The 24,605-nt window shown below is 48.9% G+C and overlaps 1 protein-coding gene across 3 annotated transcripts in view; it reads right to left on the reverse strand.

The window, feature by feature from the left end:
* MARCHF6 (membrane associated ring-CH-type finger 6) overlaps nt 1–24,605 on the reverse strand; it is a 1,229,180-nt gene that overhangs the window by 338,080 nt on the left and 866,495 nt on the right. For all 3 annotated transcript variants that reach the window (XM_082259541.1, XM_082259540.1, XM_082259539.1), the window contains one exon: nt 14,037–14,174. In XM_082259541.1, coding sequence (XP_082115667.1) covers nt 14,037–14,174 — 138 coding nt within the window. The remainder of the gene's footprint in view (nt 1–14,036; nt 14,175–24,605) is intronic.

Consider the following 24,605-nt stretch of genomic DNA (forward strand, 5'->3'; position numbering starts at 1 on the left):
ATAAAATTTTGTAAAGGTATGTACCGACGACCAGATAGCCGCCTTACATACCTGGACCACTGACGCCTGATGGCGGAAGGCCCAGGCGTACTGAGCGCTCGAGTGAAGTGCGCCCTAACAGGGAACGGAGGATTCCGATCCTTAATAGAATAAGCCTGTACCACCGTCTGTCTAATCCATTTGGAGATAGTCGCGGCAGATGCAGACAACCCCTTTCTGGGGCCATCCGTGATCACAAAAAGTGAATCCGTCTACGGAATGATTCCGTAGCCTTCAGGTATACCCTGATTGCCCGAACCACATCCAAGGAATGCAACGCATGTTCCTGATGATGATTGGGCTGAGGACACAAGGAAGGTAGTACAATATCTTCATTCAGATGAAGCCTGAAACCACCTTTGGAAGAAAGGATGGCTTAGGATGAAGAACTACCTTATCCCTCTGAATCACTAAATATGGGGACTGGTCTGACAATGCAGCCAGTTCTGACACCCTGCGTGCAGAAGTGATAGCCACCAAGAAGGCCACCTTCTGGAATAAAGTAAACAAGGGAATCTCCCTGATGCTTTCAAAGGGAGGTTTCTTCATGACCGACAACCAAATTAAAATCCCAGGGCGATAAGGGCGCGCGGACTGGTGGAGCCAGGTGCCGCACCCCCTGGATGAAATTCCGCACCAAGGACTTAATAGCCAAAGGCTTCTGAAAGAAGATTGCTAATGCTGAAACCTGACCCTTGATGGTGCTCAAGGCTAGTTTCTGCTCAACCCCCTTTCGCAGAAAGGCCAATATTCGGGTCACCGAATAGGTACGTGGAGGAATTTCTAAAGATTCGCACCACGCGATATACATCTTCCATGTGCGATAATAGACCTTGCTGGAAGTCGCTTTCCCTGCTTTAATTAGCATAGGAATAACTGAAGCTGACAACCCTCTGTTCTTCAGTACCTGGGTCTCAATGGCCAGGCCATTAAACCCAGCGATTGTAAAGCACAATGGAAGATCGGTCCTTGAGACCGCAGACACTCCCTGAGAAGAAGTTCCCAAGGAACGTTCGCGACTAGCATGTCCAAGTCGGCCGGACCGGCTTGACGAGGCTAGCCTAGAATTTCCAGGACAACTGGAGTTCCCTCCATCTCCATCCTGCGGAGAAATCTCAGCAGCAATCTGAGAGGAGGGAATCCCTTTAATAGCTGACACTGCCTTTACAGGCCGTTCAGCGCGTCTGCTGCGTCCGCTGGAGCATCGTGGGCGCGCGTTACCAATCTCCGCGCCTTCGGGATGCTGTGCAGAAGGCACAGATGGTGAAATCCTTGGTGAATGACTTACGGCTATCTGGCCCCGGCAATCGGACAAAGTCTGATCGTTCTCTGTTCCCACACATTATTTAGACACCGGATTCCTATCACGAATGGTGATTTCTCCTGGTTAAACATTAGAGATCGAAGTCACCCGGCTAGAGGCTCCTTGGTCTGTCCGTTCAACCGGATCCGATTCTTGTGGGGAACTGATGCTAATCTTTGGAAAAGGTAAAGAAAATGATCTGTTCAGGGAACGGTAACTACCGCTCCCTGTAGTACTTACGCTGACCCAGCATTTTAACCACAGCACACGTCTGAGGATTACCGCTGACATAGATGCATGCCCTAATAGGGGGGTAGCATCCAAGGCTGCGTCACAGACAACCTGTAGTCCTTATATAATCTGTTCCATCAAAACAGATGTTGCCTGGGGGATACCTTTCCCCTTCAGGTCCTGGCGCACCAATCTCGCTCATTCCGTAAATGTCTGAGAAAACTAGATCAAATGACAATAACTGGTCTAAAGGCTGATCCTATCAGGGAAAGATAGTGCGGGACTCCGCTTCTACCTTCCGATCCACCGAATTCTTAAAGGACGAAGCGTCCTCCACTGAAAAAAAAAAAAAAAAAAAACGTGGCTTTATTCAGTCTGGAAATAGGTGGATCCACCACTGCTGATACCGTCCATTTCTTAATGAGGGATTCCTCAAACGGATAGCGTCTAGTAATGCGCTTGGAACTAGTAAAGGTACGCTTAGAATGATCCCATTCCTCTTTAAACTTTTTACCCAAACACTTGGGTAAAGAAAAAACCTTCACCGTCCTGGTGGGTCTGCTAGTACCAAAGGGAAATTCCTTTTTATTTGCCTCTACCGGAAAAAACCTCAAGTCTTAAGGTTTCCCGAACCGCACAACTAGTGCGTCCACCAATGCTTCTTCCTGATTTATGGCGGAAGCATGAACGTTCTCACTGTCTGAGGGAACCTTACCTGAGACAACAGCCCCTGCAGAGGGGCCTGCAGCTGCAATGACCATCTCAGCATCAGAATCTGAAGTCTCAGACGATATAGGGGTAGGCGGGGGTCGCTTTCTTGACCCCCGTTCCTGACAGGCCGTCTCCACCCGAGCCACCAAAGACTTCAAAACTGCTGTGAATGCACCCATACTCTGTGCACTGGCGGGTCCCGCGGCCCCCCCGAGGGAAACAGGTGGGGGTACTTGTGTGGCAGGGTCCATGATTATTCCAGTAACTGCCCGGAAAATACAATCCAAACTTAAATAAAAAACGTTTTTTTTTTTTTTTCCAGACCCCCAGCGCCACAAAAGCCCCTCAGTGTTACCTGCTAGGGATCCCTATCAATCGAGAGAGAGAGAGATAGACCCCCAGGCTCACCACTTGATGCTCAGAGTTCACTGCAACAGGTTACAGCGCTGTCTTCACAAACAGGAAGTCTTTTGGCTGGCTGCCCGGGAAGAAAGGAGGCGGCTCCGCCCCTCTGCACGCCTTCCGGCACCTCCCCTAGCTCCACGAGGTGTTTGAGTCACCTCAAACATGGCCGCCCCCATGCTGCAGACACGAGGCTACGCCAAAATGGCGGCCTCGTGCGATCTACGGCGGTCTGATACAGCATAGCGGCGTCCTGCAGAGTAACTAGGCATCGCAAAATCTTTCTCTCATGGAGATCAGCTTGACTGGCGGTACCGAACCCTGGCGGAACCGCGTGGCCGTCGGGAGACCTGCTTCAGCTGGAGGAATGACCTGGCAAGCCGCATCCCTGTCCTGTGGCTTCTGACAGGAAGGATACTTCTAGTAACACAGTTAAGATTCCAGTGCTGCCACATATTACAATCATTTAAACATACTTTGTAATTAGATTGTCAGCTCCCAAACCAAGCCTGCTGGCTTTTTGTACACACAAATCACACTCAATATAGGGGGATCTGTGCTATGTTATAGGATAGAAGGGAACCCATCCTTACCATTACAGAGAGGGGCCCGCGTTCACCACAAGACCCGTCAGGGGGAAAAGGGGAACATACTACTCACCATACCGGAACCAGGAGGGCGCCAACTCCTGACAGTACCCCTCTCCACCGAAGTTGGAGGGCTGTCGACTAATACGGACGCCGTGACTCATGGTCCTTGGCGTTTCAGCGAGACGTTTAACTCGCAGGGTCAGTCCCCTCAAGTGGGACTATGTCGCAGCCGACCCAGCGCGGAGCTATGGCCTGCACGCGCTCGTAGGCTGAACTGGGGTGACCACTGGATCTCAACATCCCGCCCGTCGCCCAGTTCAGCTTTCTTGCTTGAAGATCTCACAGGAACACTGGAGAAAAAAAGCTGTCTAAAAAAATCTTTTCTAAGAACAAATTCCTGCCAGGACCGAAGATCCCAACAAGGTATCTAGGTCCTTACTCCTGACTAGACAGAAAAAAATCGGATTTTTGTAAGATCTTACCGTAAAATCCTTTTCTCTTAGCTCATTGACAGACGTAGTCTTCTTGATTCACAAGAACTGGGTTATGTTGTCTCCGCAGGAGCAGGACTAGGCAGAAAGAAAAAACATTCTGGCTCCACCTTAGGGGCAGTCCCTGAGGGTATATCCTCCCTCTCTCTGCTACAAGGCATCAGTTCTGTCACAAAGCAGCAACAGAGAATTTAACCCAACCCAACTCAATGATAGAGGGGCGGGTACTACGTCTGTCAATGAGCTAAGAGAAAAGGATTTTACGGTAAGATCTTACAAAAATCCGATTTTCTCTGTCGCTCATTGACAGACGTAGTCTTCTTGATTCACAAGAACTGGGACATCCAGAAGCAGTGCCACAAATGAGGGGTGGGATTGACCGAAATCAAAATCCAATCTAGAAGGCCCAACCGGTGCCAAACTAGAAGTTTTAAAGGCTCATTATAAACAAAGAATGAGACTCAAATGAAAATTTCCAACGGAAAAAAACCCTTGAGGCAGACCACTGGTCTCCTCAAATGGCGGCCTGCAAAACCTTGCGGCCAAACGAGGCATCAGACGATGCCATTACATCAACTTTATAATGTTTTGTAAAGGTATGCACCGACGACCAGGTAGCCGCCTTGCACACCTGGACCACTGACGCCTGATGGCGAAAGGCCCATGACGCACTAAGTGCCCGAGTGGAGTGCGCCTTAACAGGGAACGGGGGCTCCCGACCCTTAATAGAATAAGCCTGTACCACCGTCTGTCTGATCCATTTGGAAATAGTCGCGGCAGATGCAGGCAACCCCTTTTTGGGTCCATCCGGGATCACAAAAAGTGAATCCGTCTTGCGAAACGAGTCTGTCGTTTTCAAGTATACCCTGATCGCCCGGACCACATCCAAGGAGTGTAAAGCAAACTCCCGAGGATGACTGGGCTTAGGACACAGGGAAGGTAATACAATTTCTTCATTCAGATGAAATTCTGAAACCACTTTTGGTAGGAAGGATGGATTCGGACGAAGAACCACCTTATCTCTATGAACCACCAGATATGGGGAACGACAAGATAAAGCGGCCAGTTCTGACACCCTGCGTGCAGAAGTGATAGCCACCAAGAAGGCCACCTTCTGGGACAACGTAGGTAGAGGAATCTCCCTAATATCTTCAAAGGGAGGTTTCTGAAGAACCGACAATACTAAATTAAGATCCCAGGGTGGTAACGGCGCGCGCACTGGCGGAGCCAGATGTCGCACCCCCTGGATGAAATTCCGCACCAAGGAATGAGTAGCCAAAGGCTTCTGAAAGAAGATAGCTAATGCTGAGACCTGACCCTTGATAGTGCTCAAGGCCAGTTTCTGCTCAACCCCTTGTTGCAGAAAAGCGAATATTCGACTAACCGAATAAGACCGTGGACGGAACCCCAGAGGTTCACACCATGCAATGTAGGACTTCCATGTACGATGATAAATCTTTCTGGAAGTCGCTTTCCTTGCTTTAACTAGAGTAGGAATAACTGAAGCTGACAATCCCTTGTCCTTCAGCACCTGGGTCTCAATAGCCAGGCCGTTAAAGCCAGCGATCGTAAAGCAGGATGGAAGATCGGTCCCTGAGACAGTAGGTCTTCCTTGAGAGGAAGTCTCCACGGGACGTCCGCCACCAGTCTGACCACGTCGGCGTACCAAGCTCGGCGAGGCAAGTCCGGAGCTACCAGGATTACTGGAATTCCTTCCTCCTTTATCCTGCAAAGAAGTCTTGGCAGTAACCCGAGAGGAGGGAAGGCATACATTAGCTGGTATTGCCCCCACGGGGCAATCAGTGCGTCTGCGGTCTCTGCTAGAGGATCGCGGGAGCGAGCCACGAATCTCTGTACTTTCCTGTTGAATCGTGATGCCAACAGATCCACATCCGGGGTGCCCCACCGTAGGCACAACTGGTGGAAAACTTCTGGATGGAGGGACCATTCCCCCTGATCCAGAGTCTGACGGCTGAGATAATCTGCCTGCCAATTCTCCACCCCCGGAATGAACACCGCAGAGATAGCTGGAACAAATCGTTCCGCCCAGCGAAGAATGCAAGCCACTTCTTTGGCCGCTCGGACACTCTTGGTGCCCCCCTGGTGATTGACAAGCCACGGCCGTGGCGTTGTCCGACTGGATCCGAACCGGGCTGCCCTGGAGCTGCTCGGTCCAGTGAATCAGACAAAGTCTGATCGCTCTCAGTTCCAATACATTTATCGGCAACCTGGATTCTTCCAGGGACCAAAGTCCCTGGACAGATAACTGACCAAGAATTCCTCCCCATCTGGATAGACTGGCATCCGTGGTCACTATCGTCCAATATATTGGCAGAAATGACTTTCCCTGGCTGAGCATCGGAGACCGAAGCCACCAGACCAGAGACTCTCTGGTCTGTTTGCTCAATCGGATCCGATTGTCCAGGGATTCTGGATTCCGATTCCATCTGAGAAGAATCTCTTGCTGAAGAATTCGGGTATGGGACTGGGCAAATGGGACTGCTTCGAAGGAAGCCACCATCAACCCCAGAACCCTCATGCAAGTTCGAAGAGAAGACCAGCTGTTGGATAGTAACAACTGGACTGCTGATTGAATCTTCCGGAGTTTTCCTACCGGAAGGAAAACTCTTGACCTGACTGTGTCTAGAATTAGACCCAGATATTCGAGCCTCTGGGTGGGAACCAGAAATGACTTTTGCTGGTTCACCAGCCACCCGAATTCCTGTAAAGAAATTATAGTAATTTCTATGTTTTGTAGCAGGGTCTGAGGAGACTCTGCATGAAGCAGGAGATCGTCTAGGTAACCTAGAATCGATATGCCTCTTTGGCGCAGTAGTGCCAACATTGGGGCCAACACCTTCGTGAAGACCCGAGGAGCCGTGGCGAGACCGAAAGGTAACGCCACAAACTGATAGTGGTTCTCTTCTACGGAAAAGCGTAGAAACCGCTGATGTCCTGCGAAATTGGGAATGTGAAGATAGGCGTCCTTGATGTCTATGGACGCTAGGATATCCCCTGGATGCAGGAAGGCTGCTACTGTGCGAATGGATTCCATCTTGAATTTCCTTATGTTGAGAAAGGAATTGAGTGCCCTTAAGTCCAGAATTGGACGCACTTTGCCCTCTTTCCTGGGTATTGTAAATAGGTTTGAATAAAACCCTTGAAAACGTTCTGTCCAAGGAACGTGGACTACCACTCCTTGTTGTAGTAAATCCGTGACTGCTCTCCGCAGATCTTCTAAACGATCCGGGGATAGTCGGATATTGGAAGGGAAGAATCGCGCCGGTGGGAGAGATCGAAACTCGATCGTGTACCCTGACCTTATGACTTCGCAAACCCACTTGTCCGGGATTCTGGAAAGCCATGGATCCGGGAACCGGCGAAGACGTCCCCCCACCCCAATTATGGGTGGGGGCGCACCTTCAGGCTTTGGACAATTTATCTTCAGGTCTGGAGGGGGCGGGCTTTTGCTTGCCCGACCAACGTCCCCTGAAGCCTCCTGAAGGAGCTTTGGAGGACTTAATTTTTTCACCCGCGGGACGAAAAAACTTTTTGTGAGCAGAGAAAGAAGGCCCTCGTCTTTGACGAGTTCCTTTACCCTTAACATTTTGCGGTAAAAAGGTGCTCTTTCCACCCGTGAGATCCTTAATGATCTCATCTAAGTTGGCTCCAAATAGACGCTCTCCTAAAAAGGGGATATTAGCCAATGCTTTTTTGGAACCTTGGTCGGGTAACCAACCTTTTAGCCACAGTGTACGCCTGAGAACCACTGCTGAAACTGATGCTCGCGCCAATAATGGAGTGGCGTCTAACGCCGCATCACACACAAACTGTAACCCCTGTATCATTTGTTCCAACAAATCTGATACCGCCTGAGGGACCTCTTCTAAGTCCCGGCGTAACCACTTGGTCCATTCAGTTACAGTCTGCGAAACCAGACCAATAGCAATTATTGGTCTGAAAGCTGATCCAATCAAGGAAAACATGGTGCGAGACATAGCTTCTATCTTGCGATCCACTGGATCTTTAAAAGACAGAGCGTCTTCTAAAGGAATAACCGTGGCTTTATTCAATCTAGCAATTGGTGAATCCACCACAGGTGGTTCTGTCCATTTCTTAATGAGGGTTTCCTCAAACGGATAACACCTGTTAATGCGTTTAGAAATAGCAGAGGTGCGTTTTGGCAGACTCCATTCTTCTTTGATTGGATTGCCAAAACATTTGGGCAATGGAAAAACCTTCGCCACTTTGATGCGTTTTTTAGTCCCAAAAGGGATTTCAGTTTCAGCTATTTCCGACGGAATACCCTGTAATCTTAAGGTTTCTTGAACAGATACAATGAGTGCGTTTACCAACGCTTCCTCTCGGGCTATGGCTGATGCCGAAACATCCTCCTCACTGTCTGAAGAGACAGTACCCAAGACACCAATCCCAGATGAAGTACCTGCAACTGCAGAAATAGGCTCAGATTCTGAATCCGAAGTTTCAGATAATAAGGGGTTAGGCGGGGGTCGCTTTCTTGCGCCCTGTCCCTGACAAGCCACTTCCACCCGGGACACAAAAGTTTCCATAATAGCTGACAATGATTCAACCGTCAGTGGGGTGCTGGAGGATCCTGCAGACACCTCGAGGGGATCCGGTGGAGATACATGAGTGCAGTGGCGTAGCGTGGGTTGTCAGCGCCCGGGGCAAGGTAAGTAATTTGCGCCCCCTACACAAATCTACTAGACCACTACACTGACACCTACAGAGACCTACCTTATACCTACACTGACCTACCTGTCCATTACAGAGACCTACCTTTTACCTTCACTGACACCTACAATGACCCCCCCCCCCACACTGACACCTTCACTGACAACTACACTGACCCCCCCATACACTGACACCTACACTGACCCATCTACACTGACCCCCCTTACACTGACAACTTCACTGACTACCCCTACATTCCCACATACACTGAGGCCTACACTGACAACTACACTGACACCTACACTGACCCCCCCCTAACACTGACACCACACACTGACTCCCCTACACTGACCCCCCTACACCAAGACCTACACTGACACCCCCTACACTGACCCCCGCATACACTGACACCCACCCATACACTGACACCTACACTGACCCCCCCATACACTGACACCTACACTGACCCCCCATACACTGACACCCCCTACACTGACCCACACACTGAACTCCCCATACACTGACACCCCCTACACTGACCCCCCCATACACTGACACCCCCTACACTGACCCCCCCATACACTGACACCCCCTACACTGACACCCCCTACACTGACCCACACACTGAACCCCCCATACACTGACACCCCCACTGACCCCTCATACACTGACACCCCCTACACTGACACCACACACTGACTCCCCTACACTGACCCCCCTACACCAAGACCTACACTGACCCCCATACACTGACACCCCCATACACTGACCCCTACATACACTGACCCCCCATACACTGCCCCCCATACGCTGACAACTTCACTGACAACTATACTGACCCCCCTTACACTGACAACTTCACTAACCCCCCTACACTGACCCCCCTTACACCGACAACTACACTGACAACTACACTAACCCCCCTTCACTGACCACCCCTACATTCCCACATACACTGAGACCTACACTGACAACTACACTGACCCCCCCTTTCACTGACACCACACACCGACTCCCCTACACTGACCCCCCTACACTAAGACCTACACTGACCCCCCTTACACTGACACCACACCCCGACTCCCCTACACTGACCCCCCTACACTAAGACCTACACTGACCCCCTTTACACTGACACCACACACCGACTCCCCTACACTGACCCCCCTACACTAAGACCTACACTGACCCCCCTTACACTGACACCACACACCGACTCCCCTACACTGACCCCCCTACACTAAGACCTACACTGACCCCCCTTACACTGACACCACACACCGACTCCCCTACACTGACCCCCCTACACTAGACCTACACTGACCCCCCTTAAACTGACAACTACACTGACCCCCTTCACTGACCCCCACCCATACACTGACACCTACACTGACCCCTACACTGACCCCCCCTATACACTGACACCCCCATACACTGACCCTTGCACTAACCCCCCCCATACACTGACACTTGCACTAACCCCCCCATACACTGACACCTCATACACTGACACCCCCATACACTGATACCTACATGGACCCCTACACTGACCCCCCCCCCCTATACACTGACACCTACAATTACCCCCCCCCCCATACACTGACACCTACACTGACCCCCCATACACTGACACCCCCTACACACTGGCCCCTCCCCATACACTGACACCCCCTACACACTGCCCACCCCATACACTGACACCTACACTGACCCCCCCCCATACACTGACACCCCCCTACACTGACACCTACACTGACCCCCCCCATACACTGACACCCCCCTACACTAACACCCCCCTACACTGACCTATCTCCCCCCTCCCATGTCCACTTCCCTGGGCTCCCGGAGCAGCACATCACTCACCTCTTTCTGTGTCCACACACTGGGGACTTGAGGAGGCGATCTGGAGCAGAGGAGAGACACAGCGTGTCAGCAGCAGCAGCCAGCGTGGAGGCAGCTGGTCCAGACAGCAGGGAGAGACTCCAAGAGCGGCGCTGCACATGCACAGAGCCACCGGTGTTGGCTGCCATCTTCACCCACGACCAGCCCCGCCCCCTGGCCGCACATGACACCTTCAGCGTCCGCCGCTCGTCCTGCACAAACAGGCAGTAAAGGAGCCAAGTGCAGGAAAGAGCGGGCGGGCGCCGGACGAGCACTGTCACAATAAAGGGATGGGGACATCTTGCGGATGACGGGCGTGGAATGCGCCCCCCCTAAATGTTGCGCCCGGTGCGAGTGGCCCCCTCTGCACCCCCCACGCTACGCCACTGCATGAGTGGCAGGGTCCATGTTAATTCAGGACACCTCTGCCAGAAAAAACAAAAAACTTTTTTTTTTTTTTTTTTTAAATAAAAAAATACCTCTTTTTTTTATGTGTCTCCCCCCTAGCGCAATAGCGCCCCTCAGAGTACCTGCTTCTCGATCCCCACAGAGAGAGAGAGAGGGACCCCCAAGGCTCACCACCCGATGCAGAGAAGTTTCCAACCAACTGCAGTCAGCGTCTGTCTTTTACAGACTGGAAAGAGCTGTGTTCGTTTTCCCGGGTAGAAGGACGTGGCTTCGCCCCCTGTGTACGCCTTCCGGCGTTCCCAGCTCTCCACGAGGTAGCTGGGCTTATCAAACATGGCCGCCCCCATACGGGAGACAATAGACTCCAAAAACATGGCGGCCGGCGTGACCTGAGGACATTCATGCACCCGGTCTACTGCAAAATGGCGGCGGACTGCCGAAATCGTTTTTTTCCCAGCACATCCACCTGCATCTCTGCTAAGTGGCGGTTTATCGATCTGCAGGAGGTACACTACAATTAAGGTAGGATTATACCTCCTATGTCTGCTGTAATACTACAGTCTGCTGGGTAGAGTGTTAGCTATCAAACCAAGTCCACTTCCCACCAAACACATACTGTATTTACAAGGGGGACTTTTAGTGTCAGATATATACTGACCATGTATGGAGGGGCCCATAATTCATACTGCCTCATAACGAGGAAAAAAGGGAACGTTTACTCACCATACCGAACCGACAGGCACCCTCTCTTCACAATACCCTCTCCACCGGGGTGGGGGGTTGTGGACCACTCCGGACGCCTCGACTCTCGGGTTCCTGGCGTCCAAGCGAGACTTTTAACTCGCCAGGTCAGTCCCTCCAATGGGACTCCGTCGCGGCCGACCCAGCGCGGAGCTCTGGTCTGCACGCGCTCGTAGGCAGAAACCGGGGTGACCACTGGATCTCAACATCCAGCCCGTCGCCCGGCCCCGCATACTTACTTGAATGTGTCGCGGCCGACCAAGCGCAATGCAATGGTCTGCGCGCGCTCGTAGGCCGGCTGGGGTGACCACTAGTGTCGCCCAGTCTGGCGTATTTGCTTGAAGATCTCACAGGAAAAAAACACTGGAGAAAACTACCTAAAAAATATTTTTTCTAAAGAAAAAATCTTGCCAGGACCAAAAAGATCCCAGCAAGGAACTTAGGTCCTTACTCCTGACTAGACAGAAAAAAACTGATGCCTTGTAGCAGAGAGAGGGAGGATATACCCTCAGGGACTGCCCCTAAGGTGGAGCCAGAACGTTTTTTCTTTCTGCCTAGTCCTGCTCCTGCGGAGACAACATAACCCAGTTCTTGTGAATCAAGAAGACTACGTCTGTCAATGAGCGACAGAGAAAAACTGATTTGCTGTGGCAGAGAGAGAGAGGATATACCCTCGGGGACTGCCCCTAGGGTGTTGCCAGAGCATTTTATTTCCTGTCTAGTCCTACTCCTATGGAGGCAACATAACCCGAAGGTGCTGTATCACCGAGGACTACGTCTGTCAATGAGCGATAGAGAAACACCTTTTGCATATCGATTGCAGTTTTGCCACAATTGTGGCTTATCATAGTGGGTGGAGCCCTATACCCTGACGTCATGCCGCCGGCTGTGTCTCTCAGAACAGCGGCCATTGGAGTAAGTTTTGGCCGCATTTCTTTGGTTCATTATCCACGTGGATTGTTTTTGTTTTAAAACTACCAATAATTACTATATCATATACCAAATTTCTGGCTCTGGGTGGTGAGCCTTTCTTCAAAAGGACAGATTTTGGTCAGCTCTTTACGTCCAGAGGAACAGACATCACCGAGTCCCTAAGAGGGTAGATTATCTATACAGGCTAATTAACATTAGTCGTCTGGTGCGTGCAATGTGGAGGAGGATTTGCACCAACGAAGGAGTGGATTGAATATGCATTTTGTCTTCTTTTTGCACTGATGCACTTTGTGGTTGACCGCTGGGAATATTAACCATTTTTTTAGGATTACTACAGTTTTGGACTATAATTATGGACTAACACATTTTGATGTCTTATTTGAGCACAATTTATTGATTAATATCCCTTTGTAATTGGGTGTGATACACATTTCTGCATCTTGACAGATGCATTACTGGTTTTACCAGTAATATTTTTATGAGGTATATCATTTGTTTTTAAGCGCTGCACTTTCTTTTAGGATTTTTTGTTGTGTGCTGGGGAGACAGAGGTGGTCCAGGGTCCACCAGCAGTGCCACATGCAAGATTTGGGTACAAGAAACACTTTCTGCATGATAATTTTGTCCAGTTTAAGAACAATTCTTATATTTTTATCTGAACACTCCAGCCGATGGTTACACTGCTCATCTCCTGCAGCCTCTTTAGGCAGATTGCTGTCTACTTGCACTTGCTCTGGAGTCAGCTGCAAACTGCTATGGACCACCCTTCCAATAGTATCAATGGTAGTGTATACCCATGTATTGTGTCAGCACAAACATTTGTAGTCTACACTAGGAATGCATGTGAGAGAAAACTATTTAGGGACAGTAGCCCCTCCCAATAGGAAGTGTTGAGCAGGGACCTTCATGGTAGGACAACCAAGTATTATTTTAATGAAAGCTGCAGATTAGAAAAGATTGAAGACAAAATGTTTTATTATATTAACATGTTAAAGTCCAACTCTTAGCATAGGAGTTTTTTAATTTCACAAACTGACTCTGGTTTTCTAATTACTTTAGGAGCTTGCTAAGCTCTGCTGAAAAATGCTGATGTGTACAGCCGGGAGTCACACTTGTGGCTCTGACCTGCATTGGAACAGTGCCAGTGAACGACAAGAGTTCCAGTCTTTTACTTCCACCTCCTCACTCTGCTCTGCATTAAAAAACATAGCACACACTTCAATTGTGCTGCGCTTTGTGAGTGGAATAGCAGAGCGCTTTGGGGCGGAGGCAAAACACCAAAACTGGTGTCATTCGTAGACACAATTTATAAGCAGCGGGGAGGGAAAAGTGCAGCTCCCTGTTGCACATAGCTGCTCTCAATAAAACTTGGGGAGCCCCTAAAGTACCTTAAAATTCAGATAATTTATGTGAGAATTAAAAAAAAAAGGTGGCTTTAGGACTATAGGTTGTATATGAGATTTTAGTTATGGGTTTACATATATTTTAGGTGTTTACAAGGAGTGAATCTCAACAGACAAAATACTAAATCAATGATGAGAAGTAGCCTAAATGTTAGATTTATTTTTCTGCATCATAAGGACCAAATGATTGTTGGAAGTTTCTACTCACAGCAAATATCCAGCAGTTACAGTCCAAGCCCTGACAAGTCCTTTCAACCACTGACGAGTGTGTCCTTGTTCCAGTAAGGCAGGGAGGACAACTTGCAGAAGTAGCAACTCCAACGATAGTTCACTGACTGGTGCATCGCTGGGGATTAAAGGTTGCAAAACTTAGGTTAATAATATTCATACATATAAATTTAAAGCAATTGTTTTCACAGACAATTATGGGTGCTGCTATTTCTGAGCTCCTTAGGAAAAATCCTATGGCCTGGCTATTATGCAGATCCTCTGGCTTCAATAGCTTCTGAGTCACAGATATAGAGTATATAAAAACAGGAAAGTCACAGTAAATTTAGAACGTATCTGCTTACTTGCTTTAGATTAGTGACTCAAAGTACTAAACCTAGAGAGTCAGTCAGCTAGGTAGCTGTGGGAAGTCAGCGATAGCAGCAGATTACAAGTTTCTCACATGAAATGTAATTTATGTTTTATAAAGCTAAACTTAATGCAGAGCTGACAAATGGGATTTTTGTACTTACCGTAAAATCCATTTCTCAACGAGTTCATCGACGGACACAGTGCTCCATAAATCATAACTACTGGGTTATATTGCCTACTCCAGGAGTAGGACTAGGTCAGAACAAAAAGCACTTGGCTATGCACAGGAGCCGTCCTCAGCTTGTTATACAACCCCCCTTTCTGCTCTAGGAAATCAGTTTAGTAGCAAGCAGTATTAGAAGTATCAGAACTCCATAGAGGGGCGGGTGCTGTGTCTGTCGATGAACGATTTTCTCTTTCGTTCATCAACGAATACAGCGCTCCATAAATCATAACTACTGGGACATCCAAAAGCAGTGCCAAACAGAAAATAAGGAGTGGGGAAAAAAACCCAAGGCTAAACATAAGTGCCCTTAACCTGGACACAGGAGCCTTAAACGGGTCACAGAAGCAACATCTGAAAAAATAAAAGTTTAAAGAAAAACATCCCTTAACCACTTGCCGATCTGCCGCCACCTATATACTGCAGGCAGGTTCCTGCGAATAGGCGTACCTGTACGGCGGTTCATGGGTGCGATCCTGGGGGCACTCGCCAGCAGGAAAGCGGATACACAGGGCACCCGCGATCGCTCCCCGTGAAGAGAGACCGGCGGTCTGCTGTTGTAAATTTGCTCTCTTAAGAATCAATGCAGAGCTCCTGTGTTCCTCCTATTTAGGAACACAGGTCTGTGTTGGTTGTGGAGGAGAAGATCATGGCTTTAGAAAAATATAGGATATAATGGCACCTTCCCCCAAATAGGAAAAAATTGCTACAAAGGGAGATTCCAGACCTACCAAAAAAGGTAGGGTTAGAAAACGAGGGGGATTTTAATGTGCCTCTGGAATAAATATATAGAGAATTCAAAAAAGTAAAAATATTAACAACGTTTATAAAATATACATTAATAAAAAACATACATTACATCATAGTATATGTTATGTTATCACTGATAAACATGTCATATATAAGACCAGAAGATCACTGCATTTTGGTGAGCCCAAAAGGGCATTATGTGGATTCATCCATTGCTGGAACTACGCGTTTCACTACCAATGCTTCATCAGGGTCCAGCAATTTATTTGTAGAGATTCACAAAGAGTATATATAGATAATCTAAAGGTAGATAATATAATAATTAGAAGAAAAAGGAACAATTATATCTAAAAGGTAGATAATATAATAATTAGAAGAATAAGGAACAATTATATTCACACAGTAAGATAATGTATGCAAAACAATAGTATAACATCCTTATGCTTAACATATTAATTCATTGTATGCTCATTATATGTAAAAATATATCCTCCATCTACAGCATACAAACATTTCTAATTTTATTAAGTCAAAGAAAAAAGAAGGGCAGGGGCGCATGCGCGAGGTCGCGGAAGATGGCCGCTTAGCTTCCGTACTCCGCGCCACCGGACACCCACCTTCCGACGCATAAAGCACTGCCGCGTTCCAGCGACGACTCTTCACTCTCCTCGGCTTGCTGACACCGCCGGGCACACGGTGGTATGCGCCGAGCGCCCAAATATAACCAGAAGAAGCGGTCCCAGATGAAGGCAGCTCCGGCCGGGAAGGGCAAGATGGCGCCCGAACCCCTGGAGCCTGATGACTCCACGCGGCTCTCTTCTTCCTCTTTGGCTGACAGCCTGCAGCAATTCCCCGCGGACCTGGTAAGCCCAGCTCGCTAAATTCAGGGCTATTGTCAGGGATGAGATAGCCACAGCTTCCCACAAGCTTTCCTCAGACCTCATGCAGGGCCTTAAAGAGCTTGGGGGCCGCACTAATCAATTGGAACACAGAATGCACTTAACTACCACAGTTTTGGAGGGACATGAGGATGAGGTGGACAGGTTCACTGGGAAACTTAATATACTCCGTGATAAGCTGGAGGATGCTGAAAATAGGGCTCACAGGGATAATCTCCGTATACAGGGATTCCCGGAGACTGTCACTGATCTACAGGGCACGGCCACTGCTTTTTTTCAAATACTGGCTCCTGACATTCCTTTGGAACGTTTGGAATTTGATCGGATTCACAGATCCCTGGCTCCTAAACCAACGGCTGGCCCTCCTCGGGATGTCATTATTAAATTTCACTACTATCGCACTAAGGAAAGACTCATGCAAGCAGCCAGGGAGCACTCTGATCTCTCCTTTCAGAACTATTCACTTCAACTGTTTACAGATCTTTCCCCGGCCACCATAGCCCGACAAAGATCTCTGAAACCCTATTTGCAAATCTTGCAGACCCATAAAATCAAATATCGCTGGGGTTTCCCCTTAAAGATCTCATTCAAAGTTCAGGGTCGCCAATTTCATGCTACCTCCCTGGCAGACCTGCGCAGCCATTTTCAGGACTTGAACTTGGATCTCCCCTCCTCTCAGATGGCCCCCACGTACTCGTCTTCAGCTTCCAAGGCAAGACCATCTACGTCATCCTCCCCCTCCAAGCCGCAATCCCAAGGATCCCACCATGGTTCCCAGGCCCTCCGTTCTCTTCAGGCTCAACGTTTCCATGATGTCCCTATCAAGTGATCTCCGCCAGACTCAATTTTTTTATTTTTTGGCCCTTTCTCTTTTGTCTTTCAGGTGTACCCCACAGTTGGATGTCTTTGCAGGGGTCCCCGTGATATACCATTGGGTCAGATGCACCCTCTGTCGCACCCTCCTGGTTGTGGGAGGGTGAGGGCTGACATCCTTCCTCCAGTTGCTCCTTTGTTTTTTCTTTTTACTGTTCCACTTATATTTTTATGATGCCGTCATTTTGCACTAACTGATTGGGACTCCCAATTGTTCTTGTTGTTGTGTCTCGAATACCTTATTGCAATACTGTGAAAGTCTTTTTACGGTTATTTTTGCACTTTTCCTGTGCCTTATACTGTTTGCATGCTATTTACCCTTTTTTTGATCCCACTGTGCAGTCGTCGCTGCAGTGCTATTTTTTCTACAAGTTTTTGCGGCACCTGGGGGTGGGGTGTTTTTGTGCTCCCCCCGGTGCCTGCTTTTATTTTTCTATATTGGTTGGAGGGGTCTGGTGGACCACCGCCCCCCTGTTGCATCGGTTCTTGTACAGGATCATGGTCCTGGCCAACCCCCGATGCATTTGTGGTCCTTCGGGCCCACACATAGATGCATTTATGCGTTACCATTTCAGTGATTTTGCTATGTTTTTTTATGTCTTTCTGTTTCCTTTTTTGTCTCTGTCTCCCTTTTCTTGGTTCTTCTCCTTTCCTCTTTGTTCTGTCTCCTTTTCTTTTTCCCAGGTCCTGTGGGGCTGGTGTCTCGGGGTAAGTTACTCTTTCTTGTATTTCCTTTTTAATGACGCTTAATTGGTTGTCCTTGAATGTACAAGGTCTGAACTCCCCCAAAAGAGGGTTAAAGTTTTTCGATTTTTACGACAAAAGCAAATAGATATAGCATGTCTCCAGCAAACCTATTTCTCTTCCTCCTCGCACCCCAAATATTTTGATGCTCAATATCAGCAAGTGTTTCTAGCAAATGGCCCAACTAAGCAGCGGGGGGATACTGATTGCGTTTTGCAAAGCTGTTCCTTTTCGTTGTGATAAGCAAATTGCGGACCCCAACGGTAGATACCTTTTGCTTCAGGGTCTCCTTCAGGACACTGAAGTGATCATTATGAGCTATTATGCTCCTAATACTAATCCAGGCCCCTTCCTGTCCCATGTCTGCTCCCCTCTCATGTCCCATGCCAAGGGCACCCTTCTCCTGGCAGGAGACTCAAATACTGTGCTGAGTCCTATCTTGGACAAATATCCCCCTGAGAGGGTTGCTTCCTCATCTGCTGCCAAACGCTTTGCCTCCTCCTTACAATCCTCTGACTTTGTAGACCTTTGGCGTGAACTGCACCCCAGTGGTAGGGACTATACGCATTCACACCCTCACCATTACCATTCCCGTACAGACCATGTCTTTATGTTACGGAAACATCTCCCCCTGGTTCAATCTGTCTCTATTTTGGCTGTCCCCTGGTCGGATCACGATCCCCTTTTGGTGGAATGTAAGTCCATTTTAAGCTTGCCTCATCGTTCGTCCTGGATAATGAATGATTCTCTATTATCCTTTGCGGATATCCAAAATGAGCTTTTACAAGCCTCCAAGGAATATTTTGATCTAAATGCGGGCTCGGTCTCCTCTCCAGTGACGCTATGGGAGGCATATAAGGCAGTTTTGCGGGGCCGTGTTATTCAAATAGCTTCCAGGCGTAAACGGGAACGCCTGAAACTTCAGCATACGCTAGAGGCTCGTCTAGACCACCTTTCCGCTACTTTTAAACAGGCTCTGACCCCTACCAACCGCAGGCTATTGGCCCATTGCCGGGCTGAGTTGGACTTGTGCCTTACTGATAAGGCGGAAAGGACCCTATGTTGGTCCCGCCAAATGTGGTACGCCAAGGCCAATAAACCAAATGCAATGTTGGCAAATAGGTTGCAGACCTTTACCCCTAAATTTACCCCTGTCACTTTGCGCACTCGCCATAATGTGCTCACCAGTAACCCTCTTTGGGTTCTGGAGGAATTCCGTAATCGCCTTGCTGGACTGTATCCGGCACAGGCTGACCCTCAGGCTGCGGATGCTTTTTTACAACATGTTTCTCTGCCCACGCTTTCAGCCTCTCATGTGTCTCTTATGGATCGTGATATCCAGGAATCCGAAGTTTTACAATGCATTAAGGACCTGAAGGTAGGTAAGAAACCTGGTCCGGATGGTTTTACTGCATTGTTCTATCGGAAATTTGCTACTGTTTTGCCCCCCCCCCCCTTGACTGCGATGTTTAACTCTGTTAAAAATGGACAATCTCTCACCCCTGACCTCTTGACAGCTAATATAGTCATGTTGCCTAAACCGGATCGGGACCACTCTTCGTGGGCTAACTTTCGCCCGATCTCCCTTATCAATATTGATATGAAACTACTAACCAAAATACTGGCCACACGCCTGAATTCTTTCCTCCCCCGCCTGATTAAGAAGGATCAAGTCGGCTTTGTGCCCCGCCGGCAGGCAGGGGATGCTATTAGGTGGATCATCCAACTGCAACATTTTGCTCTCCAACGGCGCATACCCACTATGCTGCTGTCCTTAGACGTGACTAAGGCTTTTGATACCTTGTCTTGGCCTTATCTTATGACTGTCCTCCGCCGCTATGGTTTTGGTCCCTCGTTTTTGTCCTGGTTGTCTGCCCTCTATGATTCCCCTCAGGCCCATATTAAATACTACGGATTTAAGTCAGTCCCCTTCTCTATTGGCCGGGGTACAAGGCAGGGTTGCCCGTTGTCCCCCCTTCTATTTGTTCTGGCATTGGAGCCTCTAGCCGAAGCGATTAATTCTCACCAAGATGTCTCGGGCATTGAAGTGGCGGGCTCCCAACATAAGATATCTTTATTTGCGGACGACGTTTTGCTGTCCCTTACTTCGCCAAGGATTTTGTTGCCTAATCTTTTGGTCCTTTTGGACTCGTTTGCTGTCTTTTCTGGTCTGCGTATCAATCCTGACAAATCTAAAGCGATGTCCGTTTCTTTGCCCCCTGAGGACGTGGTGGCTCTCCAAGCGGCCTTTCCTTTCAAATGGCACCCTGCTTTACCCTACTTGGGTATTAAGCTGTCTCCCACGTATGACGGTCTTTATGCTGTTAATTATCCGCCCCTCTTCAGTCACTTGACGGACCTGCTCTCTTCTTGGTCCCATCTCTCCTTATCTTGGTTCAGTAGGATCACAGCCGTTCGTATGACCAATCTCCCTAAATTGCTATACTATTTTCGTGTGTTACAGGTTCCTATTCCCTCCCATATCTTACGTATTCATCAGCGCAAAATTTTTAAATTTGGGGCTCTTCTAGACCCCACATTACTAAACGCATCCTGTATGCTCGTAGGACCTCTGGGGGGTTTTCGGTCCCAAATCTATGGGCATACTACACTGCGGCATCCATAGCCCCTCTCTCTCATTTGCACGACACGTTCCAAATGCTGTTATGGGCCACGATAGACCTGATGGACGCCTGCCCAGTCCCTCTCTTCCATTCCCTGGCTCCCTCCTAAATTTCGTCCGCCAGACCTACGTCCTTGTCTCCTTCATTCTTTTCGCCTCTGGGACTCCGTTAAATACTCGGCCAATTTGATTTCCCCCCATTTGCCTCTATTGCGGCTCTTTCCTTGTCCTATGTTTCCACATGGCATTGATAACCCACGTCTGTTTTCGTGGTGGACGGACCATGGCTTTGTGGATGTCCACTCGTTATTTACCCCTACAAAGATACTCCCTTTTGGGGCCCTCCGCTCCTCGCATGATATACCCTTGCGGGAACATTATCGATATATGCAACTCCACAATTTCCTTCAGCAACTCATTAAACATAATCCTTTACCCTATACGCTCAGGCCTTTTGAAAGCATCTATAGGGCACGACCCCACTCACCAGGACTCATATCCCTCCTATATGCTTCTATTGTTTCTTGAGATACACCCCCTTTCACGGTCTATCATTCTAACTGGGAACTGGAATTGGGAAGTAAGTTGGACAAGGAGGACTGGCAGCACATGACGGCAGCTCTCTCAAAATGTTCCCGAAATGTTTTGATTTTAGAAAACGCTTATAAGGTGTTTTACAGATGGTATTATACCCCAGCCAGGCTGGCTAAATTTATACCTGCGTACTCTCCTTTGTGGATGCACTCAGGAGGGGACCATGGAAGATATTTGGTGGACATGCCCCAAGGTGCGCAGACTATGGATCAGGATCTATGCTTTGCTCCGTAATATTTTTCAGGTCACCCTGAAGAGAGGCCCGTATGAGGCGCTTCTATGTAAACCTACACCTGACTTGACCCGTAAACAACGTCAGTTGGCCCAGCATTTGTTTACAGCTACAAAATTGACCATTGCCCGTTCATGGAAAACCCTGTTGCTTAGTTTTGAGTCGGTCAAAAATCGTATGAATGATATTTTAATTAATGAAAAATTGACAGCCATAGTCTCTGATACCCATGCTAAATTTCTTAAGGTGTGGGACCCCTGGATCTCGACTGTTGCCCCTTCCAGATTTCAGACCACACTTCTTTCCCTTTGATACCCCCTGGACGCTCGCCTCGCAGGACCCGTTCTCTCTTCTTTTTCCCCATCCTCTCCCTAGTCTTCTTCTATTGTTGCTTCTTTCTGTGTTTGTCTTTTTTTCTCACTCCTCCTTTTCCCTCTTTTTCTTTTGTCTCTTTGTGCTGCTTTCTTCTCCGGGTCGGTACTTTAAGTCCATGCCTACGTTTGATTAATGGAACGTTCTGGGACTTATTCTCCTGTTGTTTTTATTTGCACTATATGTAGGGGGGACTTTTGGTCCCTCTCTGATGATTTTTTGCTGATATACTTTACGTGGTCTACAATGTTTTCAGTTAGGCTTACGCTCTGTCTGCATCCTGTTTTGCTGAGACCTGTTTTATGCGTTCCATTTTTTTTTCCATATTGTACACATATGCCTTGTTTTGATGTATGTTTATGCCTTTTCTTAAAATAAAAACTTTTGTACAAGAAAAAAGAAGGGCAGAATGTCAGTCTGCTGTCTCTAAAAAGTAGTGACATACAGGTAAATATTCAATAAAAAGTCATATCATATAAAGTATGTACACACAGGGCCGTCTCTAATATTGATTGGACCCTGGGCAAACATTTTCTTGGGCCCCCCCACCCCTGAGACATATAATAGCAGCTAGACTGAAAATCAGTTTACTGCAGCAGATCAGGCAGCGACTGCGATTGGTTGCCAGAGGTTGCAGCATATCATTGCCGCACACTGACTGGTTGCTAGAGGTTACTGCACAGCACTTCTGTTCACTGATTGGTTGCTATAGGTTACTGCACATCCTTGCCGCTCACTGATTTCTTTTCTAGAGGTTACTGCACATCATTACTGCTCACTGATTGGTTGCTAGAGATTACCGAACACCCTTAAAGCGCACTGATTGGTTGCTAGAGGTTACCTCTTCATGAAATTGTAGGTGTGGCTAAACTGCACTAACAGTGAGGCATTGTTATATACCAGGATTGCAGGATTGAGGGGTCCCCTGCGTGCAGAGTGCAGGGTTGAGGGGTCCCCTGCGTGCAGAGTGCAGGGTTGAGGGGTCCTCTGCTTGCAGAGTGCAGGGTTGGGGGTCCTCTGTGTGCATAGATGGGGGTCCTATGTGTGCAGGGATTAGGGTTCTCTGTGAGAAGGGATGGGGGTTTTTGTGAGCAGGGATGGGGGTCCTATGTGTGCAGGGATGGGGGTCCTATGTGAGCAGGGATGGGGGTCCTATGTGAGCAGGGATGGGGGTCCTATGTGAGCAGGGATGGGGGTCCTATGTGTGCAGGGATGGGGGTCCTATGTGTGCAGGGATGGGGGTCCTATGTGTGCAGGGATGGGGGTCCTATGTGTGCAGGGATGGGGGTCCTCTGTGTGCAGGGATGGGGGTCCTCTGTGTGCAGGGATGGGGGTCCTCTGTGTGCTCGGATGGGGGTCCTCTGTGAGCAGGGATGGGGGTCCTCTGTGAGCAGGGATGGGGGAGTCCTCTGTGAGCAGGGATGGGGGTCCTCTGTGAGCAGGGATGGGGGTCCTCGGTGTGCAGGGATGGGGATCCTCTGTGAGCAGGGATGGGGATCCTCTGTGAGCAGGGATGGGGATCCTCTGTGAGCAGGGATGGGGGTCCTATGTGTGCAGGGATGGGGGTCCTATGTGTGCAGGGATGGGGGTCCTCTGTGTGCAGGGATGGGGGTCCTCTGTGTGCAGGGATGGGGGTACTCTGTGAGCAGGGATGGGGGTACTCTGTGAGCAGGGATGGGGGTACTCTGTGAGCAGGGATGGGGGTACTCTGTGAGCAGGGATGGGGTCCTCTGTGAGCAGGGATGGGGGTCCTATGTGAGCAGGGATGGGGGTCCTATGTGAGCAGGGATGGGGGTCCTCTGTGAGCAGGGATGGGGGTCCTCTGTGAGCAGGGATGGGGGTCCTCTGTGAGCAGGGATGGGGGTCCTATGTGAGCAGGGATGGGGGTCCTCTGTGTGCAGGGATGGGGGTCCTCTGTGTGCAGGGATGGGGGTCCTCTGTGTGCAGGGATGGGGGTCCTCTGTGTGCAGGGATGGGGGTCCTATGTGAGCAGAGTGCAGGGTTGAAGGCTGTGCTTTATACATTTAAGTTCTCTCCCCCCCCCCTCCCCCCCAGTACAAAGCTTTTTTCCCGCCCAAATCCTCTCCCTGCATTTGAAAAAAAGAGTGGGGATACTAAACAGCAGCTGTAACTTACACAGGAAGTCCGTGCAGGCTGCTGGCTTTTCGGGAGCTCCTCAGCTTGTGTCTGTGTAGATTCCCCGCCCCCCTCTCTCTCACTCCTCTGCTCTCATATAGAGATGCGTAGAGAGCAGCGAGGGATCTGAACGGCTGCCGATAGAGGAGCACTGTCACATGAAAATACAGAAGCAGCGCTTCTGTATTTGCAACGGACCGTAGTGAGCAACCAGCAAGTGACCAGCTCGGGAGGCTGAACTCCGGCTGAAAGAAAGACCTGGTGGGCAGCAGCAGAAGCTCAAGGGGCAGCTACTTTGGGCCCCAGAGCAATGTTTGGGCCCAGGGCAGCTGCCCCTTTTGCCCTGCATTAAAGACGGCCCTGTGTACACATAATGGGCTAGAAAAGGGGATAAATTAGAAAAAGAGGAAAAGGGAGGAAAGGGGGAAAAAGGGAGGAAGGGAAAGAAGAAAAAACAAGGGGAAGGAAAGGGGAAGGGATAAAGGATAATAAAAGCATTGTGAAGAGTGAATCATCAGGTGAGCCAAAGGGGGGGCATATTTGGAGGAGAGGCTAGCTTTAGGTGTAGAAAAACCACCAGAGGGAGCCTACCAAATAGAAAGGGAAGGAGATGGTAACAAACTGGCGCACAAGAATCCCCATAAAAATACAGAAGGATAAAAAGTAAAAGTCCGCTGAGTGGTAATTAACAAATATGACTTACCCTTAATTACTGGCCAAAATTGACTCATATTTTTATTTATCAGATGGTG

The sequence above is a fragment of the Pelophylax lessonae genome, assembly GCF_965119305.1.
Source record: "Pelophylax lessonae genome assembly, chromosome: 5".
Classification (NCBI taxonomy): domain Eukaryota; kingdom Metazoa; phylum Chordata; class Amphibia; order Anura; family Ranidae; genus Pelophylax; species Pelophylax lessonae.